The sequence below is a fragment of the Pithys albifrons genome, chromosome 3 (genome assembly GCF_047495875.1).
Source record: "Pithys albifrons albifrons isolate INPA30051 chromosome 3, PitAlb_v1, whole genome shotgun sequence".
NCBI lineage: Eukaryota > Metazoa > Chordata > Aves > Passeriformes > Thamnophilidae > Pithys > Pithys albifrons.
In genome coordinates this window covers 89,731,439-89,748,934 of record NC_092460.1, presented here as the reverse complement: position 1 = coordinate 89,748,934, position 17,496 = coordinate 89,731,439, and the positions used below count along the sequence as shown (strand labels likewise).

At 40.9% G+C, this 17,496-nt stretch overlaps 2 protein-coding genes across 2 annotated transcripts in view; one reads left to right on the top strand and one right to left on the bottom strand.

The window, feature by feature from the left end:
* CCDC146 (coiled-coil domain containing 146) overlaps window positions 1-13,756 on the bottom strand; it is a 70,230-nt gene extending 56,474 nt beyond the window's left edge. Inside the window, exons 1-3 of the mRNA XM_071550079.1 lie at window positions 13,591-13,756; window positions 12,043-12,119; window positions 6,979-7,136 (exon numbers count right to left, since the gene is read on the bottom strand). Of these exons, the coding sequence (XP_071406180.1) occupies window positions 6,979-7,125 (147 nt within the window). The 5' untranslated portion in view covers window positions 7,126-7,136; window positions 12,043-12,119; window positions 13,591-13,756. The remainder of the gene's footprint in view (window positions 1-6,978; window positions 7,137-12,042; window positions 12,120-13,590) is intronic.
* A 245-nt stretch (window positions 13,757-14,001) lies between these two features.
* The window catches only part of FAM185A (family with sequence similarity 185 member A), a 42,517-nt gene continuing 39,022 nt past the window's right edge, over window positions 14,002-17,496 (top strand). Inside the window, exon 1 of the mRNA XM_071552692.1 lies at window positions 14,002-14,508. Within this exon, the coding sequence (XP_071408793.1) occupies window positions 14,130-14,508 (379 nt within the window). The 5' untranslated portion in view covers window positions 14,002-14,129. The remainder of the gene's footprint in view (window positions 14,509-17,496) is intronic.

The window sequence follows — 17,496 nt, the reverse complement described above, 5'->3', positions numbered from 1 at the left end:
TTTCTATGCATTGCTCAAACAAAATCAAAGAAAAGCCAGAAAAGAGAAGAAATTAAAAGAAGGATTGAAAGAAGTGATTTTTTTTCCTTCCCTTTTGAATGCAAATACCTGTTTCTCTAATGGTATTTATTGGGAAAGGCTGCAGTCAAACTTGGAGTGAGCTGAGAACAGGTGGCTGGATAAATTGGTGGGGAACAAACTTGCTTTTACTGATTGTTTGGAAAACAAATTATGATGATTATCAATCCATACTTTCCATACCTAGACCCCTGTTTATAAATTAAACCAAACAAAACAGTGCCAAATTTACTTATCTTCTATGACTTATATGTCATAGAAAAATCAAAACAAGAAGAATGTGACTTTGAGTGTCACAGAGAAAAAAGTTGAGAAAATAAATAAATACTGGCTTACAAAGAAAGAGGAACTAAACATATTTTTAAAGATTTGTTCTATGCTATTTTTTTAGAAAATAAGAGAAAATGGCACATATGGGCCTGAAGACATTGACATAAGAAAAATGGCTGAGCAATACTATCCACAGGCTCTACTAAATGCAAACATTTCACTTACTAAACTGATCTCCTTCATTCACAGCTTTAATTAACTTTTATGGAGTTATAATTCCTCTGCCAGAAGCTGATTTGTCTCTCACCATCAGTGGTAACCAGAAACAGAAAACAACATTATAAGATGATGTGTCCAAACCTCACACAAGTCATGAGAACAGGGTATGAATCAATATTACTTTTCAACTCTGTGTTCATCAGATTTTTCTGATCTCAGGAAAAGAAGAATCCATTTGGAAAATAATAGCTGGAAAAAATATTCCAAATGACCTAATTATGTTCATATAATCAAGACAAACTGTAAGTTTAATTAAGATTACATTTCTACAGGAAGAGTATGCCATCATTTAGAATTACACAGTAGAAAATAATTGCAGGCTTTACACACTCACATTTAAGCAATTTGGATCCACTTTGAGAAACAGAAATCCTCTTGCCTTTCTTCAGGCAGAGCACAAAAGCCCCTCTGCTTCACTCTGCAGTTCAACCTCCGTGTGCTAACCCCAAACATCAGGATTATTGCTCATGCAGAGCTTCAGGGCTCTGTTAATTTAGGACTATTTGGACACAGGTGCTTTTGAGTAAGTAAACCAGAAATTCCCTTTTTACCATTTAAGTAACTTCATCTGTGTAACAGATGATTCTCCACCACTGGGCATTTTTATTGAATGTAGGATTGGTTAAAACTGCTCTGACTTCCTCATCCCATAGTTGTGCCAACATACAAGGCCAGGTAGCATCAATTTTAGTACAAGACTTCTCCCAGGAAGAGGGAGATACCTTTGGAAAACAACAAAATAATATGCCTATCAAGTCTCAAGAGCATCAGAAATGGCAGAGAAAAGGCCAAAATGCAAGAAGATGTTACAGTTAAAGGTTATTTATTCCTTCTCCCAGGTTCACAGCTTTAGGGATCTGTGGTTCCTCTGTGAAATCTGCACTTGACTTTATAACAACACATAAAAAATAAGACATCATAAACGCTTTTGAACAGGTTTTCAGAAATGAACAGAACCAGCACCTGCTTTGGGATAGTTTGAAAGCATCCAAGAGCCACCTGGCCTTGTTTCCTCACAGTGCTAGCGGAGAAAAGAACCTCTCAAGCAGAAAGAGCATATTACACTGGCTCTGTTCCCAGTCCTGCAGTTTGAAGGCACCTGTAACTCACCTCACTGCTCTGCAGCTTTTTTACAACCATCACCTTTCCCATCACAACCACGGATGGCTGTGATGCTCACTGTGCAAACCCCTGCTTACCTGAGGGAAGCAGGACCCCACACTTCAGCTGCAGACACATTATCATCCCCAGCTGACTGCCTAAGTGACCATATCAGCAAAGCTGAAAGAGGTTTATTTAATTAGCAGGCAGATTCCTGTGGGTGGAGGAATGTGGAGACAACATCTGCCTTAGCTGTCTGTGCCAACACATTTATAAGCTTTTTTGTTGTGCCGGGAGCCTTTGGAGCATGTAACGTGGAGTGTGCCAGGATCAGCTTAAGTTGGAAAATGTTGTTTGCATTCAACAGCTGTGTTAAGATTTTTACATCTTTGACAGAGCACATACATGTTTGGGGAGTAGTGAAACAAATTATCCACTGGTATGGTTACCATGCAAAAATATACTGATGACTGTGCTTTATAATAGCAGAAAGTACATGACAATATGTGTAGGGCAACAGAAATTAAATTGCTGCTCATGTGAAAAAAATTCCCATCTATCAAAGTAGCTTTTCTAGAAAATTTTTCATTTAAAGAAGACTTTTTAAAACAGGACAGTTGTTTACATCTACCATTTAACTGAAGTTAGGGGAGAATTAAAAACAGTTTGCTAGTAAAAGAAATTGTAAAATACTGTATTTCCTAGAGTGGTATTTTTAGATGTCATTAGGCCACTAAAGAAACACACGAAATACTGATTCTTAGTATTTATATTTGAAAGCTGTAGCCAATCTTTATGTGACTTTCTCTTTTTTCCTGCAGTACAAATGAGAAAAAAAGAGAAAAAAGATCAGTATCTTTCTCCCCTTAAACCACATCCAAACACTGAACATACTCATCATTCTGTGACTTTAAAGCTCTTTGACATGAATCAGCATCAGATAAGCAGAAACAAAATCTGTTTGAGAAGTTTTTTTCATGATACTGCTGATTTTTTGGTAGACATGGAGATTTTGCTCTATGTTTTCAATAGGATCAGGATTTGGTTAACTCCTTTTTTAGCAGTTCAACCACTTTTGGCAGTCAGGGGTAGTAATTCATTAATCTCAGAAAGACTCTGATTTTCAAAATAGTAGTGAAAAATATTCATGAAAGTTTCTTTCTGCTTCCTGATGGATGATGGCAACAGGACACTTGGACACCAGCAAAAAGAAATGTAGCATAACAGTGACAATTTCCATCAAAAGAAGCAGCACAAATTAAGTATTTGGTGCTGGTATCAGACAGGGGGCAACTGACCATTTTACCTTTACAGGATACAGAGTTCAATAGTTTGCAATAGACTAATCAGAAAAATCTCCCAAAGGAGTTTATTCTTGTGCAGGTTTAGATTTAGCACGTAAATGGATGATGTTCAGAAAGGGACTATCGTGGTACCTTCCAAACAAAGTACCCACTCACTGAATCCAGTAAATAGTAAAGCACTTTCCATTCATAAGGCTGTTATTTTACACAATTAGTGGTTGCCTGAGAGCACCCACTGCAAAGACATGCAAGGTAAACGTTGCAGATTCATTTTACTGGTATGGTTTTAAAAATGGATGTACAAATTTGACTGGACTCTTTCTAGCTCAAGAACATACCAACAAAAGGAAGGGAAAGAAAAAGCACAAGACATCACTTTGAGTAAAAAGACCTTAAGCTGGGAGAAGATATCATTTGATTTATCTCTGTTGTTTGTTTTGTTTTTCTTTCCCAGAAAAATAGGAGCTTGTACCTTAACTTATAAATAGACAATTTACTAAACAGAATTAAAGTATAGTAGGCTCCATTTCTCTTTCTAACTCAAAGAACCTGAAGAGTACTAATTTTTGCATAGTCTCTTGAACCAAAGAGATGAACCAGTAGATTTTGCCCTCAATTCATCAACTTTATTAAATCTTAAAAATTTTGCAAACCCAAATTGGATGGAAAACTGTTCCTGGAGTGTAGCTGTCAATGATTCACTATCAAACTGGGAAGATGTGTAGAGTCAAGGTCTTTTTTTGTGTCTGGGGTTGTGATTTGGGTAACAAAACAAAAATGAAGCAACAGAAGAGGATTTGAAAACTGTGACAGATTACAAACTCAACATAACCTGCATCGTTTTGACAATTATCTATTTATCTTCCTGTTAAAATGGGGTCAGATGGAGAAAGGAAAGCATAACCTGAGTGTCCAGAGAGAAAAAAGAATGTTACTATGCAGTACAGAGAAGGGCAAAAATTACAGGGATAAAATAAAGAGAATGGGGAGGAGGCAACTTGTTAATTGATCCTTTTCATTTTCATTCTGCCCAATCTTCTAATTTTGAGAATTTAATCCAGTCACATTTTGTTGGGTTTTTTTCTATTGAAATGACAATTTCAGTTTCTCTACTGTTTTAGGAGTAACAGTAGTGTTTTAACAAGGATGATATATGGATAAGGTTATGGAGAGGTTACATGTATTATATCAACATCTGTTGCAAAAAATTGTAAATTTGCAGGCAAAGAATGAGTATAAATTCAGACCATTTTGAAGCTAACTACTAGCAAAATATTAATTTAATAGAATTAATGGCTCTTGAAATTTAGACAATGTACATGACAAAAATCAACACATTTTCGGGGGCTTTTTAAAATCAGATTACATATCCATGGTCTATAATGCACTGAAATAGAAATTAAAACAGCAACATTTATTGCATCTTAATGTAGCATTTATCCAAGTAACATATTACTTTCATCTCTACAGGTGTAGTTTTCCATGAAAGCACATTAACATGATGCACTTAACACTAGAACAAAACAGGATATAAGAAAAGACTTACAAATCAAAAAATTCAATTAATCAATTGTTGGAGGAAATGTCTTTATTTCAAGGACATAATGTCAAAGGTTGAAAGAAGTGGAAAGTTCATTTTGTGAATGTATGGCAGTCCTCTAATCAACAGAATTGGCTGATGTCAACTTGATGATAAAGAAAAACATTTGGTGAAGAGAAGCAAGTCATAATTAACTGAATGGCTTTTGTTCAAACTTCTATCCAGTTTTTAATAATTTTACTTAACCCAGAAGGTCAAACAATGCTACTGCATTAATAAAAATTGAGAGTGTGCATGTTTGACTTCTTGCTCTTTATGTGTTTGTGTATCTGCTGCTCACATAATATAACTCAGACTGACTGAACTGGCAGAGGGGAGATGTGCATTCTCAAATAAATCTTATAATGACAAAAGGTGTCCCTTCTGACAAGTACATTCTGCTATGCAGGTACAAATGACTAGTCAGTAAAACTGAGACAATATGATACAATTCTGCTTCTGTGGAAAAATTCTGAAGCTATTCCAAGAAGCTGAAAGCAGTGTCAATGCAACAACCTCTATGGTGACCCAAGTCATATATTTATCCCTGAATTATGTATAAAGTTCAACAAAGGAAAACAAACACATCAGTGGAAGAGAAGAAATGTGAATAAGTGATGAAAAGCCAAACTCACCCATAAAGGACAAGTACGAACTGTTAAAAATCCTGGTAAGGATAAATGAGTCATAGTTCCCTTTTAAAAACTGACAAAATGACCAAAAGACCTCATTTATGAAATATTATGCAAATTGCTTACTTTGGTTTTCCACAGCAGGTTTTTTCCTGAGTTGGAACAACATCTAATACTAAGGTTACCCTGCACTTCCCATTAGTGGCTTACAATATTATCAGAGGTAAACAAGTTATCCTTAAATTTGATATGCAGAATAAGCTCTTTGGAATGATTTTGTAGTGAAATAAAATGAGCCAAACTAACAATTTTCTAGAATAAGTCTAGAATAATAAGTTTTCACCATGATTAAAAACAAGGAAATCAGAGAAGAAATGTAAAATTACTTTAGAAGGGGCTGGGACAGGGAGGAAGGAAGGGCATGTAAAGGTATCTTGTACTGGGCATATGTTTTTTTTCATATAACCAAAATGCAACTACAACTGGAAAGCCATAGAAAAATTATGGGAATAGCTGGAAAATTGAGTACTCCCCAAAGTGCAGTTTCCATACTTTCAGTAGACATGAGCATTTCTGTAAGGTGAGAGGTCAGCTCTGAGAGCTGAGTTGTTCTGGACTTTTGCAACTGCCTTGGACTGTGAAGAAAGGGGGTCTGTGCTGCAACAACACTGAAGCTGTGGGCTCACCATATCCTGGCACTGCACTGGAAGCAAAGATCTCTGTCCCTCCTGTGTTCGCCTCTTGAATGCACGAGGGAGGAGAGAGAGACTGTGCAGCCTTACGCTGTGTTTTCAATAGCAAGATAGGGAAAGGCCAGTGCTATTTCCCCCTTTGCTACCAATCCCATCTCTCCCTTCCTACTGACCTTGGGTCCCAGGCAGAGAGCGAGAGCTGGGCTACCAAACTGGTCTGATCCCAACTGGGAATAGCCCAAGGTAAAGCAACTTTCAGTAAGCATTTTGAGAAAAACATGAAGTATGAACAAAACCTGCTAAGGATAAGAGAGATGTACATTTTTATTGTAAAGACAATAGAAATTGACTGTTCTCCATTGTCACTGTGGGAAAGGCATGAAAAAAGCTGTGTTATTCACGCCAAAAGAAATTTAAACTGAGATTTAGGGAAAACTTTTTGTTTTCAACTCTGGCAGTGATGAAATGCTGAAAAACAACACACAAAGAGCTATCTCCATCAATTAGAGTTTAGCAAATTAGACAACTATCTACAGAGAATCTACTTCAGTGTAAACTGTGGATTAGACATCTCTTAATGACTTTTCTGGCAGTACACTTTTACAGATTTCATTTCATAAGTATTTGGTATCTTATATTCTAAAACATCTCCAGTATTCTAAAAATTTTCTTACCACAGAAAATTCTGCAAAAGAAACTGAGTTCCAAAAGGTTTCTTCTACTAGTGCCTCTGGAGCCACTTACCTCTGACTTTTCCTACAGCTGTGAAGCCTTTCTAAAAATCATGATGCAATTACCTCTATAGTTACAATACTACAACACCAATGAAAAAACTAATGTGGTTATCTATTAAGCACAGCATCTCTGTCAAGAATATGTCTTGCAAAATTTTCTAACCACTTAGAAAAAAATCAGAGAAGAGGTGGGGAAACTATAGATAGCCTATGGTAATAAGCTTCAATAGTTAACAACAAAATACACACTTCAGATTAATAAATTTGGACACAATATGCACTGTTATAGACAGAGAAGGCACATGGTACCTCATCTAAACACTGAAATGCAGGACTGGCAGTTACATCAGTGGATCCCTCATCTTGGCTGTAAATTGCTGGAGTCAATTGGTGCTCATCCTCAGCTGTAGATCCTGTGTCACTGGAACTGGCACTTTCTTCACCAGCCTGACTCATTGTTTTAAGTTCTAGGAAGTAATAAAAATATCACAATACAGTTCCTTAGATCCAGGGCTAGATATGGCTATGTAAGATAAATGTGCAGTGTAAAAAACACAACAGTAACATCTGAGACCCACATTTAAACAATGAAAGTCACAATGTGAGCAATCTGGGTAGGCCTCCAGTTACAACTTCATGAATGACTGGTAAGAGGCTGCACCATCACTCTGTCATTCCTCTGAGTATTTTTAAAATCCTGTAATAGTTGGCTATGCTGCCATCATATAAATGTTAGACAAAATTAATAGGTTTAGGCTGGAAAAGGTCTCTGGGGTCACCTAGTGCAGCCTCCTGCTCCAAGCAGGGCTAACTCTAAAACTAAATTGACTTGCTTAGGGCTTTGACCAGAGTGTGAAAATCTGGGCAGTCCAGCCACTGCCTTCAGACTGGTCTTCATAAAGCAAATCCCTCAGGGGATGGGACTCCTAGAGGTCTAACTGTTATGAACTTTGTTGTTTCTAAAAGTAATTCAGGACTGTGCTTCCCCCTTTTCTCCATTCAATGTACGTCCATCCTTCAGTGTCCCTTGACCTTGTAAGGAGTCATTACAAAGAAAAGGAACCCCTTCACAAAACACAGAGATCTTGAGGGCAAGAACTGGTCTAACTCACGTGAGTAACATCATTGAAGTTATTCGTGTCTGCAAGTCATGGCATGGCTGTACTTAAACAAACACACACCCCAAAGTCAACAAATAAACCCTGAAACCATACATTTTGGGAAAACATGGTATAAAGTCTGAGGAGGTAAAAAATACTGGAAAAAATAGTTAATCTGAGACCTCCTAATCTCAGAGCTCCTTTGTAGTATTAACATTTCAGTTACGTACCAGGTTACACTTTCAGTATGTGACCCCTGTTAAAATAATAAGACCCTGAAAAATATCCAAGTGAATTAATTCAGAGTAATAATAAAAGTCACAGGATTCAAGATGTATTTTGACCTCTAGTAAGTGTAGGAATATCGGTTTTTTCCCCCAAAGAAGGAGCTGTAAAAGAGCCTAAAATCCAAATTTCAAACCCATAGTTTGGTATAAGCTTTATCCTGAAGAAAGCTCTTTTTCAAATTAGGTAACACAGTCTTTTAATAAATACACAGAGAGAGAAAAAAGAAAGTTGAAACAAGCAGAGGTTTTGGAAAAGATAATTTTCCTACATTTATATTTGAGAAAATCCCATATTTGTAGCTCTCATTATGCAGAGAACCTTATTCTGCTGTAGGACAAAGTCATTATAAAACACGTATCAGCAGGCAAAGACACAAAACTCACTTCAAATTAGTCAGTCTTGACATCATTCAGCCTTTCATGTAACAGACAGGAGACCTTTCCCTTTTTTCGAAAAGAGCTTTTTATTACAAATCAAGGACAATCAAAACTGTAATAAAATTAAGAAAAAATTTTGAGACAATTTCTTCAATTAAACAGCTGGAGCAATTTTGCATTTCACAGCCTGAAGGCTGACAGTTAAGTAAAACGTAATTTCTTTGTATAATTATGGTGGGAAAATGGATACAAAAATGTTGTGTTGTTTGTATTCACCTTTTGGAAAGTCCATAAAGTTAGTGAGAGTTAAACTGACAAGTTTATGACTTTCTTCAGTGCTGTTTTTAATTCCTTCAGGAACATTTTGACTTTTAGAGAGATTTCAGTGTCTGTATTTGCTTATGAAAAAGAAAGCAATTCCATGATCCCTCCAGGAGGAGTCAAAACATTGTGAAATAACTGTAAACATCAGAGGGGCCAAGAAATAAACTCTGAATTACTGTACATAAACATGTATACAGATTTATTAATAGAGAGCAATTTTCATCTATAAAGAACTGTTGAATATTTTAGCATCTGCATCTCATATATATGGCTTTATTCGTTCCTCTAAACATACTGGCAGAATTTAGGCAGAGGGAAAAGCCCTGTGGCAGAAACTCTAAGCAGAACAGTGCCAAAATCTGAGAGTTTTGGGGGTGCAGCCATTTTTGTCAGTACTTGTATGTGAAACACAGAGTTGACACCAGTCAAAAATACACTTCCTCACAGCACAGTGGTACAGGAGTGCTCGCTAAGACTCCAGTTTGTTGAGCAAGGAGGGAACAAAAAAAATCCCGAATCTGAAAAGTTTGTAATATTATGCTGAGACACAACTCCAGATAGCTGAGACAGAGAAAAACCATGAGACAGCCTTAGCCAGTGCCACAAGCCCCTGTCTCCACTACGTTTTAAGAGGGGACAGACTGTAACAAAACATATGTGTGTTTATGGGACACTGAAATAAATTTAGCATTCTTCCATGACCTACTAAGTAATTAAATTTAAAATTCAGCTTATACAAAATTAGATACATAAAGCAAAGAGGAACATTTGTACCTTTGCACTATCTGGTAAATAAACTGTCTAATTGAAATAGAAATGAAAGTTGGCATGATTTCTAACTTTACAGAATAGTTCAACAAATATGGATGTTTTCCAGCTGTAGAACTGCAAATAACATCAGAGCCTTGATCCAAGACACAGAATTGCAGAGAACAGGAATTATGAGTCTGTTTTGGAACCCGGGTCAAGTCAGGCTGAGAATTGTCTTGTGAAACAGCCTGAGGACAGCAATAACAATAAAAGTCTGAAGCTGGACTCCCAAAACTAATTTCAGCATCTTTCTTTCACTATCACTCCAGCAAACAGCAATGTTCATGCACAAGTCAGTGCAGAGTCCAGGTAGGTGACACTTTCCTGCACTGACTCCAGAGTGACAGATGCAAAAAAGTAGAAGAATTTGATTCTGAGCATAAAGAGATGCAGCTCCATGTATGAGAATGCTTCAGCTGGGCTAATTACGAAGACACAAGGTTTGTAAAACTGTCTGTTTAGGGAAGTGCACTTCAAGTGACTGATTACATTAATATATACTGATGAAGCCCTTCAAACTTCATCTCAATCCCTCACATTTATAGAATTAGAATCATAGAATCATTTAGTTTGGAAAAGATCCTTAAGATCTCTGAGTCCAACTGTTAACCCTGCACTCCCAAGTCCATCACTCAGCCATGTCCTTAAAGTGCTGCATCTACACATCTTTTGAATATCTCCAGGGATGGTGACTCAAACACTTTCCTGTGAAGTCAGTTCCAATTTCAGGGAAGACATTTTTCCTAATATTCAATCTAAACCTCAGGAAATTTATGCACATCTTCATGCTACCTCCTTCTGCACTTAAATCTTGAAAAATAAAAGTTACTCTGAAAGACAATTGGCTTAGCATTTCACATTGAATTAGTTAGAAAAATGATGTAATGCAGCTGGACCATAAGAGCAGTGATATCAGACCAGAAGCTGATCTAGCTCTGCAACTTTCAGCCAACTCTGGATGCCTGGATAGGGACAAAAGTATCCACCAGTCACAGTGTGCTGATGCTTCCCTGAACCCATCCCCTTTCTCCTTGAACTCATGCAAATTTTCAGTATTGGAAAAATCCAGAAGGAAAGTTTTGATTTTACCTCTGCATGACACAAGTAACCACTGCTTCTTGTTGCTTTTGAATCTGGCTCCGGGATGCCACCTAGTTCTCTTTTACTGGATGAGTCACTGAATAATCACACCTTTTCCATGCACTAGGTTAATTTCTAATCTTCACTTGACAATCTGAAGCAGCCAATCTACCTGCTGCCACTGGCATGAAAGCCCTTCTCTGCCTTCCATGTCCTTATCACACTTCTCCAAAATTTTTCCAGTTCTACCACATCCTTTTCAAGGAGAAGGGAAGGGATGAGACCTACAGATAATATTAACAACATAGGAGTACCATAAATTTATTCAGTCACACAGTTATCTTCTTTTCATCCTCTAAAATTTTATTTTTAATGTTTCTTTCTGAAGTTAAAGCAGCAGACCTTCTGTTTTAACCTGGCAGAGCCTCAGCATGAAGGGTTGAGTCTTCAAACAGTAAAGCCATGTCAACATTAAGTGATAATTAAAGTTACATCATGTAGAATAGGACATTATAATAGGCATGTAAATCAGAATGGATTGTTTGATTAGACTGTACAGCCTCACAGACAGTGAGAGTTCACTGTGTACCTGAACTGCTTAACAATTTTTGTGGTAAGTTCTGCTGTTTTCCCTTGTTTTCAAGCCTCTGCCATGTGGAATGGAATCACCCCCAGCCACACACAGACTTATCTGCTGGAGTTCTAATCAGACATGGCTAAGTTAAGGAGAATTTGAGTGGTAAGATTTGCCACTTCCCATTTCACAGGGTTTCCATGAGGAACTTTATTTCCCCAGAAAGTTTCTGGTAACGTGACAAACAAACAAATCCCTGAAATCCAAACCACTGTCTGCTTTGCAACGCTGAAGTACAGAGGGGAAAACAAACAACACAAACTTTGCTGACCCTGAGAACCCCAGACATGTCTTGAGAACCAAAAAGGTTCAAGGAAGCAGTTCAGAAAAACACCACTAAAGAATACAAACTACAGATAAAGGTGGCCCCATCTTCCTAAGAAGTGAAGTCACAGCATTTCTTCAATACAATTACAGCAAATGGGTAAACTCAATCCTGGCCAGGCAGAGTCAGTTTATACCCTCCATGTACCTGCAGCAGTCTGGGATTATTCTGTGGGTAATTCCAAATACAAAAGTTAGAAAAATGTATTTCTTCTACCGCCTCTCATGTAGATCCTTTATATTTAACTTCTCTTTACTTGAATCTCTCTCTCATCTTCACTTAAAAGAGCCTCTAATCATGCTTTGGCTTAAAATCTATTTTATATCACTTTATAACTTCTAGGGGGGTTTTTATCTTTTGCATAAAATACTGAATTTTCTTGCCTTACAACAATACTAATATCTGGCAAAATGGAAAATAAGAATTGCAACTTACTAAGGAATCATGCAGGTATCTTGAAAGTGGAGCTCTAATTACATCTTCACTTATAAATTTGATGTAGCTTTCTTTTCCTGCAAGTCACAAGCCAGAAAACTACAGATGAAAATAAATCTCATTTTACTGTTGGAGTCTGCTACGTGCTATACCAGCTGATCCAAACGAGAGCATGAAAGTTAAACCGAATCAATATGGCAAAAATACAGATGACATAAATAAAACATTAAAAACATGAGGTTTTGTATGGATAAAGAACTTCTTCCCAGCAATTACTTTTTATCTGAACTGTCCAGCATTTTTAACCATGTCAGTGTGCTTAGACTGTATCTAATGAGAAAGCTCAACACCAAAAATAAATGTACACATTGCTGAAGCTTAACTGCTGGGGAATGGTTTCTTGAACAAAGTTCTCAGTTATGCCAAAGGTGACAGTATCAAAGATGATGCAGAGCAGTTTACTGAGGGTTGTGGGTACTGCTAAACCTCTGCCTACACGAGGAGCAGCAAGGACCAGGATCCTGGAGGAGAATGGGGTCGTGGCAAAGCAGCATTGTCGTTTAAGAGGAGGCAGGAGCCCAGGATAAGGAACAGCAGCACTGAGCAGGGAGAAAGGGGGAGCACTAGTCAAGCCCCCTCCTCACCAGAGACCGGAATCCTCTGGAACAGTCAGATCAGAGTTATTTGCTGAACTGGCTGTCATCTAGTGGAATCCCAGCACATTGCACCACACTCCCTGTCTGTAACTGCCTCCCTGACAAACTACACGACATTCAGATTTGGTATTTACTCTTTAAGAGTGAGGATTTTGCATTATTTTTTTCCCCAAATCAATAATTTCTGAAGACTTGAAAAAAAAATTACTTTCATCTTCCATCATGTCCCAAGATATTTCTTCATAGATTTTTGACTTTCTAGAATTCTATTTTCCTATACTAAACTCTCATAAGGCAGGTAGGCCTTTTTTGAGTTCCATCTAACTATTTTTTGAGATTGAACAATGTAAACCAATGAAATAATTTAACTCAACCTGAAGGGCTTTATTGACAAATATGGATCTTTATTAAACTTTCCACACTAATAACTGCTAATGGACTAAAAAGTTAGGGCCATCTTCTTTCCTCTTGGACACTCATGTCATTTCAGATTCACAAATAACCACTGGTAGACAGTGATAGAAATGGAAATAAGGCTAATGAGAACGAAGTGCTTGATGACCAAGTATCATACTTTCATGGTCATTTATGAAAAAGAAGAAAAACATGGAGTGCAAAAGGGAAGCAATAATTAAGTAATAGGCCCAGACTTCATTATTTCTTGTTTTGCAATGCAGCTTTCCGTGCATATTCCGCTTCTGTTATTGGCAGTAAATTACATCTATGACACAAATTCAGCCCCTCTTTCCCTGCCTCCTCCTCGCCGCTTGTCAAACCCCGCGGGGCCGGCGGGCTGAGACCCAACCAGAACGGCTCTGCACTGGAAACCAACGTTTGGCAGCGCCACTTTCCCCCGAGGGGCCATGGAAAAGACGCTCAAGCCCCGGGATACCTCGTGTCCTCACGCACGACACCCGCCCCGGGCCCCGCGCGGGGGGTCCCACTCAGGAACTCCAACAGGGCTGAGGCGGCGCCGCAGGAATCGCTTCCCCCTCTCCGCTGGAGCCGCGGCTTTGCCTGCCCCGGCCCGGCCCGGCCCGGCCCCCGAGCCCTGCAGCCCGAGCGGCGTCCCCGTCGCTATGGCAACCAGAACCGCTCAGCTCCTGATTGGCTCCGGCGTCCCGCCCACTGTCCAATAGCAGCAGACTTCCGGCGATGCCCCGCCTTCCCCCTTCGCTCATAGGCCCGCGGGCACGGCCGTGGCTCCTCCCCCACGGTGCAGAACTACAGCTCCCATGAGACCCCGCGGCGCGGCCACCGCCCGTTCGCCGCCGGGGCCGCTCCCCGGGTGCAGCCGCGTCACGTGACCGTGCGGGGTCACGGCCGTGCCCGAGGGCGGCCTCGCCCCGTCAGTGCCGGCCCGGCTCGTCCCGTCCCATCCCCGCCGCTCCTGCCCCCGCTGCTGCCCCGGCTCCTGCCCCGCCGGCGGCAATGCGGGCGCTGGCCCCGCGCTGGGCGGCCCTGGCCGTGCGGGCGGCGGGGTGGGCGCCGCCCGTGGTGCCCCGGCGCGGCCGCAGCGGCCCCGGCCCGCCCGCGCCGCGCGAGTGGGCGCTGCCCGTGGGGCCGCGGGGCCGGCTGCGGGTGCGGCTGCCGTGCCAGGTGAGCGTCCGCCCGCTGGACCCGCAGCGCTGGCCCGGCGCGGACCGCGTGCTCGTGGCCGTGAGCGGCGGGAGCCCCGCGCCCCGCGGGCGGGACCGGGAGCGGGACCCCGTGCGGGTGGAGCACGACGAGGCGCTGGGGCAGGTGGCGATCGTGGCGGACGGCGTGGACAGCAAGGCCACCGTGGACGTGCGGACGCCGGTGCAGTTCGGTGGGTGCGGCGGGAGCCCCTCGGGCTGTCACCAGGGCCGGGCGGGCATCGGTGCGGCCCCGGCTGGAGCCGGTGCTCGGGAGGGGCGGCGTGCCCCGCTCGCTGGGAGGGTCGGAACGTCCTCGTGTGCCTGTTCCTTCACTCCTGGATGTTTGGATGCGTGTTGTGGTGGTTTTCGGTGTGTGGACCTTTCCTCAGCAGCGGTTCGTGCTGACGCTCCGCTGTCGGGGCTATTCCAGCGCGGGGTTGTTGCTGCTCCGGAGCCTGCGTTCCCCGGCTCAGGTGCGAGGGAGGGAGGAGCATCCCCAGTTGTGCTGCCAGGCAGCATCCTCAGGTGCGAGGGAGCAGCATCCCCAGGTGTGCTGCCAGGTGCTGTGCCGGGAGGGCTGTGGGATCCACCGGCTCCGTCAGAGGGGACTGTGCTGAGGGGCCACCTGCAGGGATTAAAATGTCTGGAAGATAACCACACAAATGAAATGGCAGGGAGGGCTCCCTTGTTCAGCACAAGGCTTGTGTCATGTTTTGGGACACGAGGCTAAAATCTGTGCAACGTTTTTCTATGGAACCTACAAATACTCAGGGAGAACAGCTGTAGTGGCTGAAACCAATAAACATCTGCTGCACTGAAATTCTGACAGTGGCCCTAAGTTTAGGGAAGGATAAGGGCATGCTTGCTAGGATAATTCCCCTCAGTGAGCTCAGGTTTAGGGAGTACTTGATCCACAGGTTTCTGTTCAGTCATCAATGTTCAGGTTTTTGCCCTATGGATTTGTGCAATTGCCTGCACAATGCAGAGTATGTTTCACTATGCTGGAACAACTTTTCAGTGTACAGTATGCACTGATACTTGGTCCTTTGGTTTGCTTCAAGTTATTCAAGACTGCTGCTTTATTTCATTTGATGCCCTGCTGCAGTTGCAGTATGAGAAAGGTGAATAATCCCATCCTATTTACTATTCATACAAGTCATCTATGACTTTTGTAGAATATGAATCAGCAAAGACATTTTGCACCTTTTCTCATATCTTGCTTTTTTCCTCCTGTAGTTTAAGGAATATTCTGTGATGTGCTTTTTTTCTTGCTTTCTTTTAGAAGGACCTGAACTGTACATAATTCAAACTGGAGAAGTGCTGTGGGTTTGACATAACATCGTTCTCATGTTTTACAGTCTTACTCATCCCTGTAATTTACTTTTCTTTAAAAAACCTCACTGTTTATAACTGAAGGAGTGTTCTTTAAAATATGTTTATCAAAACTTATGGTCTGTTTTATTTCCTAGCAACTAATATAGACACAAAGATTTTGTAAATAAAATCAGTGGCCTCTCACCCTTCCTGCCCTCACTGTGCTTTTCTCTGTCAGAATGGCTGTACTGACTTGTACCCTGAGTCCAGCAGCCCACTGTCCTGTCTCTGGTAGCAGTGCTGAACAGGTGCTCAGGGGAGAACAGAACAAACATAAATGTCATTTCATCTGAGTGTTCTCTGAGCTGTCAACTGCTTCCATCTCAGGATTTGCAGAGCCTGATACAGCTCAGCCCTCAGTGGATCTCTCTTCTGTGTCTCCATTCACACATGTAAACAGTTTCAGAGCTAAAGCTTCCTGCCAAACTCCCTGCCTCTTGGTAGAGTCCCACAGTTCAATTTCCTGCTCTTTTATCATTTCAGTCTGTGTTATGCCAAGGTCTTTCTGCAGTTCATCAGTGAGTTTTTAACTAGTCTAAATAATTTGGTGTCATGGATGAAATTCTTCGACCTTGCTATTTGTGCTGATTTTCAAGTTGTAGTGTTGAAGGTGTTGCACAGCTCATAGCTGAAAGACAGCATAGATCTAAGGATATTGTTTAAGACATCTGAAAACCCAAGTTCATTCTCTTAAACAGATCAGCTGTTACCTCTATTTTCATTGACTCTGTCTCTGAACTGTAGCAGGATTGTCTTCTCCAACAGACTTTTGGTTTTGACTCTTCACTAATAATTTTCAGTTACAATCTCACAGCTCATATTTTTTTTTCCTTTCTGTCCCCTGCTTGGCGAGTACAAATATTACATTGGCTTGTCTGTAGTACACTGAGTGTCAAGCAAAGCTGGCGTTCCATTTTTTACCCTTCAGTTCTCTGATCCCAGGTGTGTCTGCCCACTGTAGCTGTAAGTCACTTTAATATTTCAGTTTCTCCAGGATCTCTGAGTGACCATGGCGAGTCACTCCAGATGGGATTATTCTTAGGGGTTAGAATTCCTTGTGTTAAGATCTGGAGAATCTCAGCCTTCACAAAGAGTTTCCAGGTGGGGAACCTTCCTAAAGTTCTCAGAAAAGAATTCTGATTGGTGGAAAAAAATCATTTAGCTTTCCTGCTGTCTTCGAAATTCTTCCTGTATTCTGAATGTCAGCCAACACTGCAGACCATCTTATGGTTTTATTCCTGAAATAGGTTTTCTCAGTTTGTGGGTTTCTAAGCTGTTCCACTTGGGTTTGTGGTAAGTTCATCCAATTCAACTTCCATGAAGTGTCTGTGGATTTTAATGCCCTTCCATGAGTTGCTGTTTGTCACCCCATAATTAGCATGATGTTATATTGTTTGTTCATGTTGTTCTCCAGGTATATCTGGGAATATATTTTCTAAAATCTAAGGTTGGGTTTTTTACTCAGTGAAGTAGAATTGCTGCTTGCCAATGAGGTTCTATATTGTGTCCTTTCAGCTCTAGTTTGTTGTTTGCATCTTCTGAGTGTTAATTTATGCTTGAGTTGCTCCTTTTGTTTGTTTAGAAAAGAATTATCCTTTAAATATCATTGCATAAGCAAAAGATCTTATCCCTTGTAGAAGCACGTATCAAACCAGACAGGAACTGTTGTTGCTCTGCCAGCACTTTGGATTTTCTCTGGCCTTCCAGGGATGCCTGAGGAGGATGTTAACTCTGCTCTGCTTGGAGTTTTTCGGCTGGGCTCTTTCTGTCACTTACCTGTAAGAAGCTGAGTTGATGTGCATGTC